General features: G+C 45.7%; 1 protein-coding gene across 12 annotated transcripts in view; it reads right to left on the bottom strand.

Moving 5' to 3' along the window:
- PLEKHA7 (pleckstrin homology domain containing A7) overlaps positions 1-21928 on the bottom strand; it is a 142105-nt gene that overhangs the window by 29036 nt on the left and 91141 nt on the right. For 10 of the 12 annotated variants that reach the window (XM_077761136.1, XM_077761138.1, XM_077761147.1 and 7 more), the window contains 4 exons: positions 12222-12744; positions 11656-11742; positions 8713-8766; positions 1967-2047 (listed from right to left, as the gene is read on the bottom strand). In XM_077761136.1, coding sequence (XP_077617262.1) covers positions 1967-2047; positions 8713-8766; positions 11656-11742; positions 12222-12744 — 745 coding nt within the window. The remainder of the gene's footprint in view (positions 1-1966; positions 2048-8712; positions 8767-11655; positions 11743-12221; positions 12745-21928) is intronic. The other 2 variants (XM_077761140.1, XM_077761141.1) reach the window with 1 other exon arrangement.

Raw genomic sequence — 21928 nt, 5'->3', positions numbered from 1 at the left:
AAACTCAGGGGAACCCCGCAGGTAGAGGTAAGGAGGTCACTCTGTGTCACGGTCCTTCATTAAAGCACAGGACAATGAGTTTGTCTGCTCTTCAAAGGGCTGACCCTTGGCTTACTTCCTAGGAAGAAATCATTTTCAAACTGAGATATGCTGTGGGGATTTTTCCTCCTAGCAAAACTCTTCCCCTGATTTCACTGAAGCTTTTAACAGATGATATCTTTTTGATACTGAAATGGCAAGGCAGAGAATCTAATTGAGCAATGCCTCATTTATCCAGCACCATCAGAAAAGGAATGACGTATTCTACACCAAAAAAAAAAAAAAAAAAAAAAAAAGGCATTTTGAGAAAGCTGAACCTTTTAAACTTTTTGACGGAAAGGTTTCTAAAAGTAAGTCCTACGCTGCCTTCACAGAACTGAATATAAATTCATCCTTTTGGGGAATGAATCAGTCATTATAAAAATCAGTAATACAGAATTTCTTAGAAGTTAAGTGTGTTAGGACTATTTGCCTCTTGATTAAATGCTTCTAAATTTCTGTGCTTTCATTTCCATTTTAGATGGACACATAACATTTTTCTCTCTCAGGATATTAGGTTACTCCCTCTTTTCTAAGAAGTAACTCTCTCTTGTTCCCTTTTAATGGCTGTGGTTAAGGTGCTGTGAGTTAGGAATTGAAATGACTGAGTTGGTTAGGACTGGAAACTCAACAGAGGTGACACTTGCTGCTTTTCCCTAACTAACTCACCTCCAACTGGATCTGGTGCTGCTCAGGGGAGATCCTCTCATACCTGGTATCTCCCACCAGTATGGACCTTATATATCAGATGATATGCTCAGTCTCCCCTCAGAAGATAGTAACCTGATGAGAGGGGATTGTGGGGACTATGACGTATTTTCTCTGTATCCTCAAAGTCCAGTCAGGGCCCACCACATTGAGGATATTTGGGGCATGTTTGCTTAGTGAACCTGTGACTGCATCAAAATCCTGTGAGTTGGCTCCTACTCCTATAGGCTTTAGAGCATGGGCTTCATGAATGTGTTTACACAGCTCAAAGGCCTTTTAAACTTCTGAATTTAACTTTGTTCTAGAGAGTCAAGGCTACTATGAAATACCCCCAAGTAGTAGATTACATCTAATTTTACTTTTAAAACTGTGTTTTGTGATAGCAGTGTTTAAATCCATTTAAAATATCAATTATGTGTCTCGTTTCTGTCACCAGAAAAAGTGAAATTCAGTGGGAACTCATCCATTTGAAAGAGTCTGCGCACCAGAAAGAACTGAAGGCCACTCAGGCATTTTACTTCCCTTCTACCACATCCCAACACACCTGGTCTCAGGGCTCAGGATGACTGGACATAGCACCTGCTTCACAACCTGCAGCCTCCCTTAGAATGCTACCAAAGCTGGCCATATTTCAGGCACTCCTGCATCAGTCAATGGGGAGACCTGGGGGAGGGGGTAGCCTGTTTTGTTCTAGTCCAGCTCTACACTGTTTTCAAATATCAACACCCTGCCCTGAAGAGGAGCCACCCTAATCACAAGTCATGGTGGAATCTCAGGATATGCTAGCTCCTCCAAGGTGACCAGGAACTGCTACTCCTTCCCAAGGAACTCATGCTTGACTCCACAGACCACACTGGCCTCTGTCTAGGTCAGTCCTCACCATGGAGGCAGAGAGAGAATGGGAACACAACACAAGCTGGTGGCAAGCCAGGCAAGCCCCTCCCACCCCCGCTGCAGCACAAAAGATGGAGTCACAAAACACCGCATGTGAGAGGATCAGCCTGGTGCACCAGCCAAAATACTGAAGGGAGCTTCAATAGGAGAAAAAAATAAACCGAAATGACTTGCAGGAAGCCTGGGGGCGGTCAGGAGAGCCCCTGGTTAAGCAAGTGATGAAGTCGGCACTGAGCCAAAAGCAATGGAATGGCCCCGCTGGGAGACACAGATCAGATCATCTTACGCTTCTCCTGGGCCGACAGCCCCGTGCTGACTTCTTCAGCACTTTGTAAAGCACGTTGATCAAAGGTTCATTATTTTTTATCTGTTTCAAACAAAAAGGCAAATATAACAAAACGTAACAGGTGAGACATCAAAGGACACTTGAAAGAGACAGAATTTGGGGAACTGGTAAGGGGAAACTTTAAGGAGGACGTGCATTGTGCAGTTCAAATGACCGAGTCTCAGTCTGGCTGTGCTGCTTCCCAGCTGCTGAGCCTTTCCAGACTTTATCCCTCAGCTATAAAATGGGAGACAATAAGCTCTGCCTGAAGGGTCTTAGTGCAGGATAGTCTCATTGAGAGAGCCAATGTCAGTGCCCATTTCCTTCCTGTTTCTCCTGCAGAAGGCAAAATCCTTCTTGCCTTCAGCATGCTTCAGAATCACCTGGAAGGGGGCTTGTTAATACAGTGGACCCGTAAGTCGTCTAAGTGGCTTAGTTGGTTAAGCATCCGACTTCGGCTCAGGTCATGATCTCATGGTTCATGGGTTCAAGCCCTGCATCAGGCTCTGTGCTGACAGCTCAGAGCCTGGAGCCTGTTTTGGATTCTGTGTACTCTCTCTCTGCCCCTTCCTGGATCATTCTCTCTCTCTCTCTCTCTCTCTCAAAAATAAACATTAAAAAAATTTTTTTTTAAATACAGCACTCTTGAAATACATGGGATTAAACCATGAGGGCCCACTTATACATGCATTTTTTCCAATAAAAACAGTATAGTCCTGGGGCGCCTGGGTGGCTTAGTCGGTTAGGCGTCCGACTTTCGCTTGGGTCATGATCTTGAGGTTCGTGGGTTCGGGCCCCGCATCGGGCTCTGTGCTGACTGCCAGCTCGGAGCCTGGAGCCTGTTTCAGTCTGTGACTCCCTCTCTCTCTGACCCTCCCCTGCTCATGCTGTCTGTCTCTCTCTCCTAGAAATAAATAAAAACATTAAAAAAAAAAACAAACAGTATAGTCCTATAAATTTTTTTCTATGATTTTCTTAACATTTTCTTTTCTCTTACTTGATTATAAGAATACAGTATGTAATACATATAACATACAAAATATGTGTTAATCAATTTTTTATATTATCAGTAAAGCAAACTATTAATAGTTAAGTTTTGCGGAGTCAAGATATACCTGAATTTGCAATTGCACACAGATTGGGCACCCCTAACTCTCACACTGCTCAAGAGACAACTGTATACAGATTTGCTGGGCCCTGCACTCAGAGGTTCTCACTGAGCAGGTCTGGGGTGAGACCCAAGATTTTGCATTTCTAACACATTCCCAGGTGTTGCTGATGCTGTTGGTCTGGGATCACACAATGAGAACCACTGCTTTGAAATAATGTTTCTCAACCCCGGCCATACATTAGAAACACCTAGAGAGTTTATTTGTTTTTAAAGAATGATACCTGAGTATTACTGATTAGATCAGAATCTCTAAGGGGTAGGATCAAAGCATTGATATTGATTTAAAACTCCCCTGGTTATTCTAGTTCATGGCCACGGTTAATAATCTCTGCTCCAGAACAACAGACCTCAAACTTCTTTGTGTACAAGAATCATGCAAGAGCTTGGTTTTAAAAATGCAGAATTCTGGGCACCATTTCCAGAGGTTTTAACTCAACAGAACCCCCAAGATCTATACTTAAAAAAAAATCCAGCTCCCAGGTGATCCTGAGGTAGGTGGTATCCCAGACCACAACTTAAGAAACTGCTCTAGAACTTTTGCTCTAGAAGCTAACTTTGGAAACAGACCCTGAACAGAGAAGCCCTAATCTCAGGCTCATTAAGGAAGAGTCTGGAGGCCAACCACCCGGAGTCACTGATGACACATCCCTCAATCGGGGACAACAGTCTCTGTGGGGTTGACTGCAACCCACTCTACCTACAAAGGCACCACCTGACCAGCAGCAGATACCCTCCCTTCCACCCCCTCTTCCCAGATGTGCCTCACAGCTGCATAAAAGCAATCTAATCTGTCAACAACAGTGACCACCACATCTGCTTCTTCAGACCTAGCTGAAGTATAGGGTTCTGAAGGACAGAATTATGATGCTAGAAATAAAATTCAGTGAATACAACTTTAGAGTAGGCAAAGTACCTAGTACCCAGAAGAAAGAAGGCAGGTGTAAAATTAGACACTGGGTTCAAATTCCACACATATTACTGAGGAAGTGATTTCTCTTGATATTTGGGTTCTTGGTTAGTAAGGTGGGTGGGGATAATAATTCCTATTGCTCAAGGCTGCTTAGAGGATTAGGGTAGATAATGAATAACATGTGCCCAAACACTGCCAGGCAGGAACAGATGCTTAATCAAGGTGGAGTCCTTTCCACCCTGGCACTACCAAGTAAAATGCCAGAGGAGTAAACATCTTCCAAAAAGAGCATTAATATAGACCGTCTTCTAAAAGACTAGAGTACGCCTTTGTTTGATCACTTGGTACCACAGCAGAAATGCTCACTTCATGGACAAAAAGCTCCACGACATGTGGGGAAGCAAATGCTGATTTTGAAAACTGAGCATCAGCCGACTGGTGACGGCAGGAGCTTTGGATCCTTAAGTCTCTGGCCTTTGGAACAGGGCCATGGGGGAGCATAGGCCAACTATTTGGGGATAGGGAGGCTGTTTTTCCTCAGAGGGCCTCACCTCCTTCCTCTCCCTGCAAGGACCTCTCACAAGCAGCTGGTCACAGTGGGGTTGTGCTCATTGCTATCCCTACGCCCAGGCTGGGCTACAGGGCCCATTCAACTCTGTCCACAGAGGCCCTCATCTCAGAGACCCCAGCTGAGCTCAGCATCACCTCATTTTGTCTAGTATGTCTCAGTCTCAAGAGCCAATGGGCCTTAGCATTTTCCTGATACAACCATGCATCCCTCTTGCCTCGCAGTGTTCATCTAGCTTCACTTGTACCCTAGAGATGGAGGGGTAGTGTTTCACCACAACCTGAGCAGGCCCTTTTAGAAACCCCTCTCCTTATAGCTCCTATCCATTTCTCTCTCTTTTTTTAAACTGAAGTATAGTTAATTTGTCTTAATTTTCCCTTACAGCCACAGAAGACACATGGTAACATTTCAGAGCTTTGTAGACTATCCCTATGTCTCCTGAATTACCCAGAACCCTTTCCACGACTCTGTACTTCAGCTGTGCTAACTGCTGCTGTTTCTTGGTTCTTCCCAGCAAGCTTTCCCTTTAGGGAACCCCTCCCTCACTCCACAGGGAGTCTAGGTTTGCAACTGGCCACCCACAGGGATACTAAGCTGGAAAAAAGTGAACTTGGGTTTGCAGGTGGTCACCTGCCCTGGTCATATGGAAGCATCCCACATACCAGGGAAAGCAGAACAGTGATGATGTGGCCTGAGCCCCTTGGCTAAAAGAACCAGTATATTCCTTTTTTGGCTTATTTGCAGGTTAATTTGGGTTTCAAACACCTGCAAACAAAAGCATCCTGCCTAATACTCTCCTCAGCCATGGTTCTATAGGCTCTCAACACCTCTGCCTTGCTTCCAGCCCTTTCTTCATCTGAATCCCGAAATGAGGTGCCCACCTGGGAACCCTATACCCCAGCTGAGTTTGAGCAGAGCAGAGCAGGCCCACTGCTTCTCTGATGTGAGCACCCTCTACCTTGGAGAGAGGCCAAGGTAGTACGAACCTTTCTGGGAGCTCTGGCAGATAGACAACTCACACACAGCACAAACCCCAGCACCTCCCTGCTGCTAGTGCAGCTCATTTGGGGGAAAAGTTCTCTGAGAAGAGCTCAGCAACTGGAATAAGACTGGAGAACTCTGGTATCAACACAGCTGTTTTCTATGACATGACAACTTCCAGAAGGACTAATGTTCTAGGCATAGATAGCCCCTAGCTAGTGAAACACCCCAAGGATGCATCTTGCCTCTATTGCATCAAATGAATTTCCTGGGATAATGACCCTAGTTCAGCTTCATCAGAAACTGAATGCCTTTGGGCCCACAGTGGTAGAAGCAGCATTTTAAGAGAGGCTAGGAGGGGCGCCTGGGTGGCTTAGTCAGTTGGGTGTCCGACTTTCGCTTAGGTCATGATCTCGCGGTTCATGGGTTCGAGCCCCGTGTCGGGCTCTGTGCTGACTGCTGGCTCAGAGCCTGGAGCCTGTTTCAGTCTGTGACTCCCTCTCTCTCTGACCCTCCCCTGCTCATGCTGTCTCTCTCTCTCTCTCTCTCTCTCCTAGAAATAAATAAAACATTTTAAAAAAAAAATAAGAGAGGCTAGGAGGCAAAGTGATTAAGAGCACAAGTTTCAGATTCAGAGCTATACCTAAATACTAACTCCTCAGTAACTACTTATGTGGCCGTGGGAAAGTCATTTTCTTCTCTGAGCATCAGTCAGTGAAAAAAAGATAAGAACTACCTTCCTTCCAAAGCTACCGTAGGAATTACATAAGTTAACAAAAGCAAAACACAGTGACTGTCATACATCGTACCCTCTATTGTTATTAAGCTTCTGTTTGGAGTCAGGACATCCAAGAACTCCTGGCTCTGCTCTGCTACTCTGTACCTCAGCTTCTCTCTTTAAATTCCTTTTAACTCCAATTCTATGATCTTGAAATAAAACAGACCCGAACTCAATCTTCCTTCCAGGACCAAATGTGAGTTTCTGCTATCCTGTACAAACAGGAATCAGGACACAAATATTTCCTATTACTTCGGCTCAGGCACTTTAAGCTCTCTCTTGCACTGTGCACCAAGCACTCTGAGGAACGCATCAGGGTCAACCCATGCAGGGTACATCATAAATACTCCATAGATATTTCTGGCTGACTAGTTGGCCCCCAGGAAGGGGTAGAAGAACCAAGCAGATGGCATGGTGACTGGCTCTCTGGAAGACCGGGGAATGGAGACTAGGTGGTACACAGGGCAGGTGAAGGTGGGTGGATCTCTCTCCAGGTCAGGTGGGGGTGGTAGGCATGGTAGAAGGACCGTGCCCAGGATCCGAGCACAGCAGGATAGGCTGGGCTGCACATTTAGCATCCTGAAACACTGCAACCATACTTAAAATACTCATGCTCTGTGTGATCTGACACATATGCTAGAAAATATCCTGATTTTGAGAGAACCCTCTTGGTTTTGCTCATGTCAGAAAGCAAAGTCTGACTCTTGTTTACTGCACCTTCCTTCCTAATACATCAGTAACATGGACAGTCTGCCTCCTCCAGCCCCAGCCATACCACCCCACCCTGGCTCTCTTGGACTCTACTGTTCCCTTCCTTTTAATTTTAACCAAGTCAAACCTTCTGGCTCTTCAAGTCGCCACATACATGCCACCTCCTCCGGAAGCCTGCCCAGAATCGCAGCCCACAGTGATCTTGACGATCTCAACTCTGAGCACTAGGCCAGACAGATCTTTGTAAGTTCACTGTAAACAAGTCTGTGTTATTTTGGGAGATTTTCCTTTTCTAACCCAGATCATTTGGGAGTTTCCCAGGGCCAGAGAGTCTCAATTTTTCTCTTGCATCTCCCTTAGGCTTCTCCAGAGCTGTGTAACCACAGATACAAAAGTTAACTAGTTGATTCCTGACCAAAGGCTCTGATCTTGTCTCAGTGTAGGGAGGTCCCTCATCTGCTGCCATGGGGCATAACGTTCCTTGCTTCTCCAAGGCTGATGACAATCCCCATGTTAAAAATATCTCAAGCCAGGTCCACAGAGGTGCTGGGGGGTGGAGGGAGGGGAGGCCTGTGGCGGTCGCCTGGGTGTCCTCCACCAGGCCCTCCCACTCTCTCACACCCACAGTTAATTAAAGGTCACATTCCTTCAGTCTATTTCATGGTTTAGGCATAAGAAGTGCTTTTCACAGTGGGAGCTTTCAGAGAGCTGTGGGAACGACACAATAGCAGCTCTCTTTCACGCAGAATGCCTCTCACACTTGTACACCAGTTTTCTCGGCTCTCTGTGCTATGAAGGCTGATTTAGAGACCGAACCTTCATCACCTACAGGGAGGGACCCAGTGTTCAACTCCTGAATGTGGATGGGAGACTATCCATATGGAGACCATGGTGGGCCTCAGAGCTTCACAACTCCGGGATGAACCTACTCCTTCAGCAACAAAACCAAAAAAACAAATCCACCAAACTACTCGCAGCTGATAACACACATCAGTGGCACCCAGTGAACCAAACTCAACTCCACCCACACTGGAGGTTCTAAGGAAGCAACCAGTTATTATCTAAAAGGACTTTTGGGTCCCTACCAAGGATAGGAAGAGATCAAGATCTTATGCCCTCATCCCATAAGTCAGAAATCTTTCTGCAGAAGTATCAAGGAACTGCACCCAGGGTTTGATGCAATAAGAAATAAAACTCAGGGCGCCTGGGTGGCTTAGTCGGTTAAGCGTCCGACTTTCGCTCAGGTCATGATCTCGCGGTTCGTGGGTTCGAGCCCTACGTCGGGCTCTGTGCTGACTGCCAGCTCAGAGCCTGGAGGCTATTTCAGAGTCTGTATCTCCCTCTCTCTCTGACCCTCCCCTGCTCACGCTGTCTCTCTCTCTCTCCTAGAAATAAATAAAAATATTAAAATAAAAAAAAAAAAGAAAGAAATACAACTCTTCTCATTCAGATGAGAGACGTCTTCATTTGGGACCCAGATTTGATAAGACCCGCACAGCCTTTGCCTTTGGGCTTGGCTCCAATGAGGCTGACATGTTCAGAAAGGCGTGTGTCCAAGGGAGGCAAGACCCCCGGCGTCGTCACTCACCTTTAGGTCCAGGTACTCCAGGTCTTTCTTCAGCTGGAGGTAGGTATCATCAGCCTTCAAAAGAAGTACATGGAGAAAAAGCCAGTTATGAATACCGAGGGTTTCTAAACCTTGGGGCTTCATGTGTGAACCATTTACACTGAACAGCCTCGGGGTCAAGAACTACAGCAGGCCAACACATCTGGGGCCATAAAGGAAGCGCAAATGTCTCAGTGTAGCTGAAAGCCCTCTTTCAGCACTGTGGAACTTGCAGGTCACTGTGGGGAAAGCCAGCTAGTCTACCAGTTGTCTGGGGGACAGTTCAGTGGGGAAGAGGAAGATAGCACACATACCACCACAGCACATATACACTAAGACAGTAGTGCAGCTGAGGCCAGTGGTGAGCTCGAGACAAAACTATAGTCTAGGTAGAAGACAGCATGCAACACCTGAATTAGGGTCCCATGAATCACCAATGCTCCAATCCTTGTCATCAAAAATTACCCTCTTATTAGTGCAGCCTAATGCCTGGAAAGAGTAGGGAGAGGATGTGGGGATGCAGGTAGGTCCTGACATGACGTTGGGTTCCAAGATGATAAGTACCAGCAGCTGCTGGAAGTTTCAGCCCCCCTTTGCTCAGCATGGGGTCATGTCAGGAGCTAGTTGAGGAAGTTCCAGGGTCAGACCTGTCTGCATTGTCTCTGACAATCTGTTGGGTTCTTTAGTGGAATTACCAGGAACAGTGAGAATAAGTATAAGACTGATTTTCTAGAACTTGTGTTTCCCATGTAACAGATCACAGAAGCTAACTGTTAGGCAGAGGGCTGTAAAAGCTTAAGAAAAATGTCCTTTCTCAGCAGGGTAAGAGGCCTCCCTGCAAACCAAGGCAAGCCAAGGCAGGCGGAGAGGGCCCTGGTTACGTCTCTGATGTAATACAAGTAAGCAATGTGAGATGTTCAGGTTGTGCTTTTAAGCATGAGAAGACCTGAAGGGCCATTGTCATAAGTGACTTCCAAGATGCTATTTCTGTCCCTAAACTGTCCCCTTATCCATCCCTACTTCCCCATTCAGCCCAGTCCCTATGCACTTTCGACAGCAATATGGAGGGCTGAATATTATTTAAAATGACCCACATTCAGAACTTAGGGGTTTTGCATGTGTTCCCTTACATTCGTTTTTCCAAGTACATGTCCTGAGTCCCTCAGGTCTCACTAAAACAGGAGAGTTAAGGAAGCTGACAATCCTGTCACTTCCCTCATCTGTCCTCTGCCCATTATTCTGCAGCCCAGAGGGACCAGACTCATGTGAACGTCTTCTTTAAGTTGCTCAGGATGCCTGGGAGAGTAATTCTCTGGTCCCTCCTTTGGAAGCTTGCCAGCAAACCTCCATGTTCTCTGAAGTTTATAACACTATGCCAGAAAGGACCTGAATTTTGGCTCCAGCCTGTAGGCCTCTGGCTGAGGGACCCCAGGCAGGTCATTTTCCCTTCTAGATCCAGTGCCTGGTGTGTGGTAGTAACTCCTGTCCTGCCTAACGTCTCCCAGCTGATGGCGAGGTTCACTAGGATAAGAGATGTGAAGATGCTTTGTCAATTGGCAGGACACTGTCTGGGTGAGACACTTGCCTTTTTCCCTCCAGGCGACACCAATGAAGCACACCTTTCAGCATCCCCAGGAGTGCCCAAGGTGGCAACAAGAATGACAGCCAGCACAGCTCTTTGGACAGGACCAGCACACCAGCCTGGCATTAACTACTCAGAGCCAGAGAAGCCACAGAGGTTCAGGTCCCTCATACCACATGCAGTCTCCTCCCCAGCACCAGAGGTGTGGGTCCCACCACCACTGCACAGTGTCTGCCAGTAGCATCCAGAAGCAAACAGGCAGGGAACAAGGGAAAGAGCCAGACAGCAAATACAGACTAGAGTGTGGGCACGAGAAAACACAAGCCAGCATGTCACTCCCTTGCCCCCAGGGTGGCCCCGGCCCTGCGAGAGCCCACCAGTGCTGACCTGGCAGGTGGGAAAGGTCAGCTGGTGCTGCAGTAACTGGCCGACGGCGAGATTTCGCACGCTGGCCAGCCTGGCCTGGTGCCGCCGTAACCGGGTGAGAAGCAGTGAGAGCTCCTCCAGCTGCTGGTGTGTAGACACATCACAAGGAAATTAGCCACCGCAGGAGCACGACGCTATAATTACTCTTCACCCCGGTGCCGGGACAGCAATGATGTGACACCATTAAGTAATTATTGCATTAATTCTGTCATCAGGACAAATAAAGGCACTGGCAGAAAAGAGGCTGCAGGAAGCACTTTTTTTTTGTTTTGTTTTTTTCTTTTCAGGAAACAGCAACCAACAGCGCAACCTCACCCAGACTCAAGCTTTGAAGACAAAGTTAACTAAGCAAAGACCAGGACGAGAGGAAAGGAGCAAATGGCATAAAGTCAGGTGGCTGGAAAATGCTACAGGCAAAAAAAAATGCTACTTGAAAGAGAAGAAAAGCCTACAACCTCCTCCATTTCTCCCACGCTCTTCCTCTGATCTGGGCAGGACCCATGCCAACTGGATAACATGGGGCCAGTCATTCAACTTCTCTGAGCCTCAGTTTCCTCATCTTTAATATTTATTTTTGAGAGAGAGGACAGAGTGCACACACAGGGGAGGGGCAGAGAAAAGGGGACAGAGGATCTGAAGCAGGCTCTGCGCTGAGAGCAGAGAGCCCGATGTGGAGCTTGAACCCAAGAACTATGAGGTCATGGCCCGAGCCAAAGTTGGATAATTAACCGACTGAGCCACCCACAGGTGCCCCTCAGTTTCCTCATTTCTAAAGTGGGGGTTGACAGGTGCCCCCTGCACGACTGCAGACTGCATTTGACTGGCATGGGGTAGGAGTGGGGAGAGCAAACCTGACAAGATGGCACTTTGCAGACTGTATCACGTTCATGAGGAGGGGGATGGGAAGAGCGGCTTACCGATTTTCCATGTAAACTGGGAGCGCTGACAGTGTGGGTCATGTAGCCCATGGAGGGCATGGAGCGTCGGTCCACATGAGAAGAGTTCTATGGTGGAGAGACAGGCAGTCACCCTGTGGTCCAGAACCTCTGCCCCTCTCCACCAGAAGAGGCTGCCACACAGCATTACCCCTCTACATCTGTAAAATGGGGCTCCATATCTTTCTCACCGGGATATAACAGTGTAAACTGGGAAAGCCCCTTGGAGAGATAAAGCTGAAGTTGGGTTATTATACATTATTGAACCAACTGAACACAGGTATCTTTCTTGCCTTCCAAGCTGCAAAGAAGCAGACTTCTAGTTTATGATCCTTCATCTCTTATTTTCATCTGTGAAATGGGTAGGATAACAGCATCTACATCATAGGTTTCTTGTAAGCATTAAAGTAAAGCCTTTAGTACTGCACCTAAAAGTACTACATGGGTGTCACCTATCATTAATCGAAATTGCTCAAGTTTGTGTTCAAACCATGTCCTGGTGCCCTAATGCTGAACCCCAGCTGCAGGGCAGCCTTCCAGAGCCTCACCTTGGTGGTGTGGCCCCGTGCCTTCCTGGGAGAACCCCCCAGGGAGATGTCCACACTCCTCCGCTGGTCTGGCGGCTTCACGGTGACCCTCTCTGCTGGCGTGTGTGGACGCCGGGGCGGGAAGACCCTCGGGGGGCCCGGAGGAGGGATGTCCGAAGGGGACGGAGGCACAGAGATGGAGCGGGGCACCTCCAGCATGCTCCTGCTCCGGCCCTGGTCGGTGAACTCTGGCGAGCCAGAGCAGATGGGGGCCGTAGGGCTGCCGTGCCGGAATTGCTGGCGCTGCTGCCACTCATAGAGCTGCCACACGGTGCCGTCCCGGTGTGCTCTGCGCTCCTCGCTTGACATCTTCAGGTGGCTGGCTCGATCCTGCGCATACTTGTAGTCACTCGGCAGGTTGCGGGGAGGGGGCGAGGAGCCCCCTGAGGGATGTCGGGTGCTCTTAGGAAGGGTCTGGTAGTTTTCCGGGAAGGACAGGGACTGGCTAGGACCCTGGCGAGGAAGGGTCTGGTCTGGGGGCAGGCTGAGGAGAAAGGAAAAAGGAAAAAAAATGGGTACGATGACCATCATGTGATCTGCCAGGTATTTGGAAACACAGTTAAGTAAATCCACAATGCCAGGCACATAAGGGAGCCCAGTAAGAACCCCAAAGAACAATCAAAGTGAACACCCAGGACCTCAGTCACTCCCTCCCTTTGCAGAGGATGCCAAAACCATTGTTCTTCAACAACCTTGGAGTATCAAACCCTCTACCAAGCCATCTGGCTGCCCCACACTCATCACTTCAAGTGCAAGATGATGGAGCCTGCCTCCTCCTCTCCCACTTGCTGTTCATCAGCTCTTCCAAACAGGTGTCCCTATTTCTAGGAAATGCCTCCTAATTCTCTGGGTCATCAAGACTTACTCACTGCTGGTACCATCACACCAAGTTCTGGAGGTTCTTAAAGGAAGTGGCTGGTATCAGTTCTTCTCTTTTCCTACTACTCTAGTCCAGATACTGATTAATCATCTCCCCCTAGACAACTCAGGGCTTCACAACCAGTGTCCACACTGTACACAGTCAACTGCTTGGGTCTAATCACTCTCTCGCTCCAAAAACATCAACGGCTCCCTACTGCTTACAAAATAAAATCTAAACACTTTAGTACTCACTGCTCTCTGACACCTGATCCCAACCCATCTTGCAGTCCTGCCGTTTTCTCACTGCTTCTCCAACCAGGGCCAGGACTGTGCTGGGGAAAGTCAGGCACCTAGAGCCCAATAGCTAAAGAGGTACTTCCTCTCAGATATATCCTTGCACTTGCAGGAACCTGGGAATAAGAGCCACACTCTAATCCCATCTGGCCTCCTACACACCTGGGCAGTTTATCAAAGTGGAAAAAGCAGAGATAGCTTGGCCTGGGTTTGGATGCTGGCTCTACCATCCACTGGCTAGGTGTCCCTAGGCAGCTTACCAGATTGCTCTGAGCTTCAGCTTCCTCACCTGTAACATGAGGACAGAATTATCTCCCTAAAAGGTTGTTCTGAAGAGTAAATGAGACAAGTAAGAAAATGCAGACACCAACCCTGATGCACAGAGGCTACTTCTCCATGGGTCCTCCCTTCCCACTTTTCCTTATTCTCATAATATTGTTCTTTCCTCCCCCTACCTGTATGGGTTCTCCTTGCCCTATTCATCCAAATCTCACTCATTTTCCACAAGACTGTCCCATGCCCCTTACATGGAGGTCTTCAGCAATACTGCAGCCCTCAGGGCTACTGCTCTGCTCTGCCCTAGTGACTATGTGGTAGGAAACTTGTCCAAGGTTTTTTTTTTGATGTAACCTTTTCATCCTCTTAAGGCATTTCTTCCCCAGCCAAGCTGTGAATCTTCAGAAGGCAGAACTAGGTCTCACATTTAGTGGTACTGTCCAGGGTCTGAGAAAGTCCTGATGCATAACCACCCAGACATTGTTCTAAACCAGTGCTACTTAAAGTATGGTCACTGATAGGCAGGCAGCATCAGGACCACCTGGGAACTTGTTAGAAATGCAGGTTATTGGGCCCCACTCAGACCTGCCAAATCAAAAACCCTAGGGTAGCGCTCAGCCTCCTGTGTTCTAACAAGCCCTCGGGGTGGCCAAAGTTTGAGAAGTACTGTTCTAGTTGTTCTTAGCTTCATCTTAAATTCACCTTGTTTAAGCACTTCCTCGTTTATGTCTTCACTCTCCCTACTACAAAATGGGGATACTAAGAACATAATAGATTACTGCAGGGATTAGAAGTAGCTGTCATTCAAAAATGGTAGCTTTCTTCTCTTTTCATCGTTACCTTTGCAATTACAGAAGGTAATTTTAAGATCTCTTCAGCCCAGACCTGTCTAGTGTATCCATCTACCGTGTCTATTTGCCCACTAGGTGGCAGGTTTGTTACTGAATTCCCAAAATCAGAGGAGAATGTGTCTCTGAGCGGAGGGCAGTGGCTGAACCCTCAAACAGCGTTGGTGGCAGTGGTGGCAGAAACCAGGCTAGGGGCTTCCCCTGGGGAGTTCATGACTCCACCAACCATTGTTCACTCTGGCTGAAGCAAAATTCAGACTATGCAAAGTATGTCCTTGCTGTGCTCCCACCTGCAAAAGCCTTTGGTCTGGTTCTGCAGCCTGCTTTCAGTGCCTATGTCACCCAGACAGGGTCCCCCCACAGGGCATGGCCCCAAAGCCCTCAGCTGTTCCTCTAGCCTGTGGACTCTGCTTATGCTCTGTCTGCCATCTCCCACCCCACTCCTCAGGGCTGGCCATTTGGGGGCAACCTCAAAGACCTCAGTGCAATGGTGAGCTCCAGAGGCCAAATCAAAGTAACTAGCCAATGGTGGAGTGGGGGGCGCAGGAGATAGGTTTGTAAGAAACGGCAAAGATCCCCCCTGAAATAGGCAGGAGCATGCAGAGCAGCTTTGCCTCTGACAGCAGATCCATTTGCTGGCCCCCAATCCCAGCCTTACCCAAAAAGAAAGCTCAAGGTCTCCTGCCCTCATACCCTGCTCTGTGCCATGGGGCCTCCCTGTTCCAAAAGGCACTAAACAGGATATTCTGATACAGCCACTACAAGGTGGTCATATCGACATGTAAAATCAATTTTTATAACCAATTACTTACACAACAGATATTTCTCACCCTGACTTCCACATCAGTTGTGCAGGACTTTGACTTTCAACTGTTCTCATTGTAAGATCTGAGTCCCTGATTCCAACCTTACCTCTGCCTTTTTATTTCATGAGTTTGTAAGTTATTTTAAATACCTAGAAAAAAATGCAAGGCTAGAATTTCAAAACAATCTCTAAGAACATAGAATTCTAAGGGTATATCAGCCTATCTTCAAAAGACATCATGCTAAAGGAGTCTAATGATGTGAAACACAATACACATCTCCAAGTACTAAAAGAACAGTTAGAAATAATTTCTTGTGTGGTCTAGAGCCACGAATATGAGATCATATTATAGATCAAATAACCCTCTTTCCAATGTCTAATGTACTCAATCTAACGAGATTAGCACAGTCTGAATCATACAAAGCACAGACATCCCTCTTCTGTCTTTTCAAATGGAGGAGGCTCTTTTATTAAGCAACTAGATCTACTTATGACTTGACTGTAAGAGATTACAAATATACCTTTAAGGAAAACAATGCTGGGAATGCAAGATGCAGTCCTTTCCACATACAAGTGAATGATCAGAGACTGTACACTTCACTTACTCAGAGACTAACAGCTTTCTTCTCAAAAGGGTGTCTTCAATTCCTCACTTTGACCATTCAGCCTATTGAGATCTGCTTCCATCACTAGACTGAAGTTCCTCTCACTGTGTGCTCAATGACCTCCAAGGCCAATGAACTATTTTCATCTACAGACTTGATGTCACCTTGCCCCATAGATAAGAAATGCTCAAACTCTCAGCTCATATCTAAGGAAAGCCTGACACTTTCCCCAACCCTGTCATCTCCTTGCAACTCACTTATTCTTTAGCTCTCCTGTGTGCCCCCGGCCCCAAGTATAGGCCATTGTGTGTAGCAGAATGACAGGTTTGTGGGCTGCCAGAAGCAGTTATGTAGAGACAAGTCAACTGAGAACTTATAACTGTGTATCAGTCACACAGCTTTTGAAAGTCCTTTCTGTGCCCCTGCCACAAAGGGTTTCTCACTGGCTTCTTCACATTTCTGGCTTCTTCCTGTCTTCCTCTCATGGTATTCTGCCTCCTGACCTAACTTGAAGATCCTACCTCTACTGAGAAGGGAAGGTCAAGTCTGCCCATGTAAGCTCATCCAGCACCTCAGTGAAGGGGCTCAGCCTGGGTGGCTCAGTCACTTAAGCATCTGACTTTGGCTCAGGTCATGATCTCAAGGTTCATGAGTTTGAGCCCCACTTCGGGTGATCCCTGCTTCTCTCTCTCTCTCTGCCCCTCCCTCACTTGCACCCAATCAATTGATCAATCTCTCCCCCCAATCCTCCCTCAAAAAAAAAAGGGGGAAGCTCAATGGAATCAAAAGCCCCAGTGCTGAGCAGAGACTTTGAGGTTCCAGACACTCTTTCAGTTGGCTCCCAGCCTCCTAGGAAGGCACCACCGCCAAGGAGAGGTCCTCATTCAAAATGAAACTCCCTTCATCACACTCCAGTTTGCCTCCCCCCATCTCCTCATCTCCTCCTCATTTCCTTCATGGAGACTGCTTCTGTCCACCCCTTAGGCTGGAAGTCTTCCTCATTCTACCTGTGGCCCTCTACTATGGCTCACTCTGAGCTAGGGTTCTCAAGCCTGGCTGTACATTAGAATCACATAGGGGAATGGGTGAGGAAGGGAATGTTATTAAAATTTTTGACATCCAGGCTGAACCGCATCTACCTATTAGCCAAGCGGGAACGTCAGCTCCACCTGTGGCCCTCCTCACCTTCCAGGCCTTGATGAAGCAGTTTCCCAAGTCTTCAACCTCAACATCTGTGTATCCTCCTCCCCATCCTCACAATCCTCAGCATCTTCACTGCTTCGGTTTAGGTCTTCCCCATCTCCTACCCAAGCTATGACCCCCTTACACTTTATCACTTCCTCTTTCCAGGCTCTTCTGCCTCTAAACCAGCTGCCATATTGTCACCAGAGCATGGAGTTAAATCGAAACAGTAGTTTTCAGTGCTGATGTGGGGGTGGACAGACAAGGACACACTGGGTGGGGTATAAACTGAAATAGCATTTTTGGAGGGAAATTTCGTAATAACGACCATAATTAAAATGGCATATAACCTTTGACCCAGTCACTCCAAGTATTCTTTAAGTACATGCATTGGTACACAGGGACATTGGGGGAGGGATATGCATTGCAGCATAGTTTGTAATAGCAAATGTTACTAACCTCACTTTCCATCAGTAGGGGATTGTATAAATATCATTTCAGATCCATACAATGGAATACGCTGCTTATTCCAAATTAAGGAAATATGTCTATATGCACTGATATGTAAAAACAGCCAAGATACATTCAAATAGCTCCATATAGACTTGCACATACACTGATACATTAAGTGAAAAAAGCAAGGTGAAGGACAGGGTTTATTTTTCTTCACATGGTGGTTGGTCTTTAGGGAATGAAAGTAGGTTTCTGAAATAAAAGATATTTATCTTTCATTATTTATCCTTTGGTATTTGAATTTTTTTTTTTTTACTTTGTGAGTGGATTACAGATTATTTGGGGATACTAAACAAAGGGAGATTTACACATGAAACTATGAATTTGGTGATGAATTAGTAACTGGTACAAAGAAAAAGCAAACTTGGGCTCAGTTGGTTAAGCATCTGACTTCAGCTCAGGTCATGATCTCACAGTTCGTGAGTTTAAGTCCCACATTGGGCTCTATACTGACAGTGTAAAGCCTGTTTGAGATTCTATCTCTCTCTATCCCTCTTTCTCTGCTCCTCCCCCACTCATACTGTCTCTCTCAAAATAAATAAACTTAAAAAAAAAAAAAACTATAAGCATGAAGATTATCAATACCAGAAAACAAAAATTGTACAACAAATGAAATTTAATAACAGTATACTATATGGCCCAGCTGTGAATATTTATAGTGTCAAAATAATGTAAAAACTGACTAGTAGTGATCTGTACAAAAATTATGCTCTACTGTGGAGCTAGGATATGAGTAAATGTATGTCCATTGGAAAGGCAGAGTGGGATATAAGAGACTTCAATCTTTATCTTCTAGAGTAGAATGTAGATTGATAACTAAAATTGAAAAATCAAGAAAGAGCAGTGTAAATATCTTATTTGGAAATACAAAGGTGAATTGGGAAAACTACTGAAAGAATTGAAAGTGCCTGCCTCAAAGGGACAGAAATCAGAAGTAGGGATGGATGGGGGTCATACTACTTAAATCCTTAAACTATGTGCATACACTGCTTTAATAATAAAACATTTTAGAGTAAGGGGTAACTAAAACTACCATTCTCATTTTGGGTGGGGCACATCAGAATCTTGTGGCTGATTTCTTCACCATATACATGGAACTGCTGTACTAGAACTGGGATGTAGTATGGACCATCTAGGCTAGAAAATCTCCACTGGTGATCCTGATGCCTCTTTCCTGCCAATACCTTTAAACCACTGATAGCTTTCACAGGCCTCCAAGACTAAAACCAAACTCTATAACAAGATATACAGGCTCATCTGGGCTAAATCCTTACCTTTCCTATCTGCCACTAGCTCCAGCTTCTCTTGATTTTACCTCCCCTAGCCTGCCCCATATGGACTTCAGTTCCTAGGAGTTGCAGCATGTAAGAGGAAATAGCTGACTTACCATGAGTAACTCCTCTCTTAATCACACTGTCTCCTCTGCTGGATCCCCCTTCTGCTGCTAACTTCTAAGTGTTGAGGTACCATTTATGTGCTGACTGCTCCCAACCAGGTCTCAACACCACAATCCATACCCAACTGCCTACCGGACAGATATCTCCCCTTGGGTAGCTAATAGGCTTCTCAAACTATTCCCATTTTGGAACCCTGATATCCTGCTGATCTTGTTCCTAAGCCTTCCCTGTCTCAGAAACCACCTGGTTGTTCAAGTCAAAACTCTAGGGATCATCCTTGTTGCTCCTTTTCTCTCATCCTGAGCATCCAAATCACTGACAAGCTTTGCTGTTTCAACCTCCAAAATGTATCTCAAATCTTTCCCTTTCTTTCTATTTCCACTGTACCATTCTGGACCATTACAATAGCATCTTTCCTAGGCTCTTCTTTCTGAATTATTAATCAGATCAACATCAGTTACCTGTTTCTCCCCTACACACACACACACACACACACACACACACACACACACACACACACCCTGAGGAATTCTACCAGACATTTAAATCAGAGTTAATGCCCATTCTTCTCAAGCTGTTCCATAGAAATAGAAGAAAAACTTTCTGATTCATTCTACGCAGCCAGCATCACTTTGATTCCCAAACCAGACAGAGACCCAGCAAAAAAAGAGAACTACAGGCCAATATCCCTGATGAATATGGATGCAAAAATCCTCAACAAGATAACTTGCAAATCGAATTCAAAAGCATATAAAAAGTATTATCCACCATAATCAAGTGGGATTCATTCCTGGGTTACAGGGCTGGTTCAATATTTGAAAATCAATCAATGTGATACATCACATAAACAAAAGATAAAAAACATATGATCCTGTTGATAGATGCAGAAAAAGCATTTGACAAAATACAGCATCCTTTCTTAGTAAACACCCTTGAGAAAGTCGGGATAGAAGGAACTTAAACATTATAAAATCCATTTTTGAAAAGCCGACAACTAATATCATCCTCAATGGGGGAAAACTGAGAGCTTTCCCCCTGAGATCAGGAACATGACAAGGATATCCACTTTCAGCACTGTTGTTTAACATAGTGCTGGAAGTCCTAGAATCAGCCATCAGACAACAAAAAGAAACAAAAGGCATCAGAATTGGCAAAGATGAAGTCAAACTTTTGCTTTTCACAGATGACATGATACTCTACATGGAAAACCCAACAGATTCCACCAAAAGTCTGCTAGAACTGATCCATGAATTCAGCAAAGTTTCAGGGTACAAAATCAACATGTAGAAATCACTTGCATTTTTATGCACTAATAATGAAGCCACAGAAAGAGAAATCAAGAAACTGGTCCCATTCACAACTGCACCAAAAACCATAAAATACCTAAGAATAAACCTAACCAAAGATATAAAAGATCTGTATGATGAAAACTACAGAAAACTTATGAAGGAAACTGAAGAAGACACAAAGAAATGGAAAAACATCCTGTGCTCATGGATTAGAAGAAAAAATGTTGTTAAAATGTCAATACTTCCCAAAGCAATCTATACATTCGATGCACTCCCAATCAAAATTGCACCAGCATTCTTCGTAAAGCTAGAACAATCAATCCTAAAACTTGTATGAAGCCACAAAAGACCTCGAATAGCTAAAGTAATATTGAGGAAGAAAACTAAAATGGGAGGCCTCACAATCCAGACTTTAGCCTCTACTACAAAGCTGTCATCATCAAGACAGTATGGTATTGGCACAAAAACAGGCACATAGACCAGTGGAATAGAGAACCCAGAATTGGACCCACAAATGTATGACCAATTAATCTTTGACAAAGCAGGAAAGAGTATCCAATGGAAAAAAGACAGCCTCTTTAACAGATGGTGCTGGGAGAACTGGACAGCAATATGCAAAAGAATGAAATTGGACCACTTTCTTACACCATACACCAAAATAAACTCAAAATGGATAGAGGACCTGAACGTGAGACAGGAAACCACCAAAATCCTAGAGGAGAAAGCAGGAAACAACCTCTTTGACCTCAGCCGCAGCAATTTCTTACTCAACAGATCTCCAAAGGCAAGGGAATCAAAAGCAAAAATGAACTATTGGGACCTCATCAGATAAAAAGCTTCTGCATGGCAAAGGAAACAATCAACAAAACTAACAGGCCACCAATGGAATGGGAAAAGATAGTTGCAAATGACATATTGAACAAAGGGCTAGTATCCAAAATCTATAAGGAACTCACCAAACCCCACACCCAAAAAACAAATAATCCAGTGAAGAAATGGGCAGATGAACAGACATTTCTCCAAAGAGGACATCCAGAGGGCCAACAGACACATGAAACTATGCTCAGCATCATTCATCATCAGGGAAATGCAGATCAAAGTCAAACTGAGATACCACCTCACGCCAGTCAGAGTGGATAAAATGAACAAATCAGGAGACTCTAGATGCTGGTGAGGATGTGGAGACACGGGCACCCTCCTACACTGTTGGTGGGAATGTAAACTGGTGCAGCCCTTCTGGAAAACAGTGTGGAGGTTCCTCAAAAAATTAACAATAGAGCTCCCCTATGACCCAGAAATAGCACTGCTAGGAATTTACCCAAGGGATACAGGAGTGCTGATGCATAGGGGCACATGTACCCCAATGTTCACAGCAGCACTTTCAACAATAGCCAAACAATTTCAAATCATGGAAAGAGCCTAAGTGTCCATCAACTGACAAATGGATCAAGAAGATGTGCTTTATCTATACAATGGAATCCTACATGGCAATGAGAAAGAATGAAACCTGGCCATTCGTAGCAACGTGGATGGAACTTGAGGGTATTATGCTGAGTGAAATAAGTCAGGCAGAGAAAGACAGATACCATATGTTTTCA

The sequence above is a fragment of the Crocuta crocuta genome, unplaced genomic scaffold (genome assembly GCF_008692635.1).
Source record: "Crocuta crocuta isolate KB4526 unplaced genomic scaffold, BGI_CrCroc_1.0 scaffold233, whole genome shotgun sequence".
Classification (NCBI taxonomy): domain Eukaryota; kingdom Metazoa; phylum Chordata; class Mammalia; order Carnivora; family Hyaenidae; genus Crocuta; species Crocuta crocuta.
Note: the sequence above shows the minus strand (reverse complement) of the source record. Positions and strands in the feature narration are given on the sequence as shown.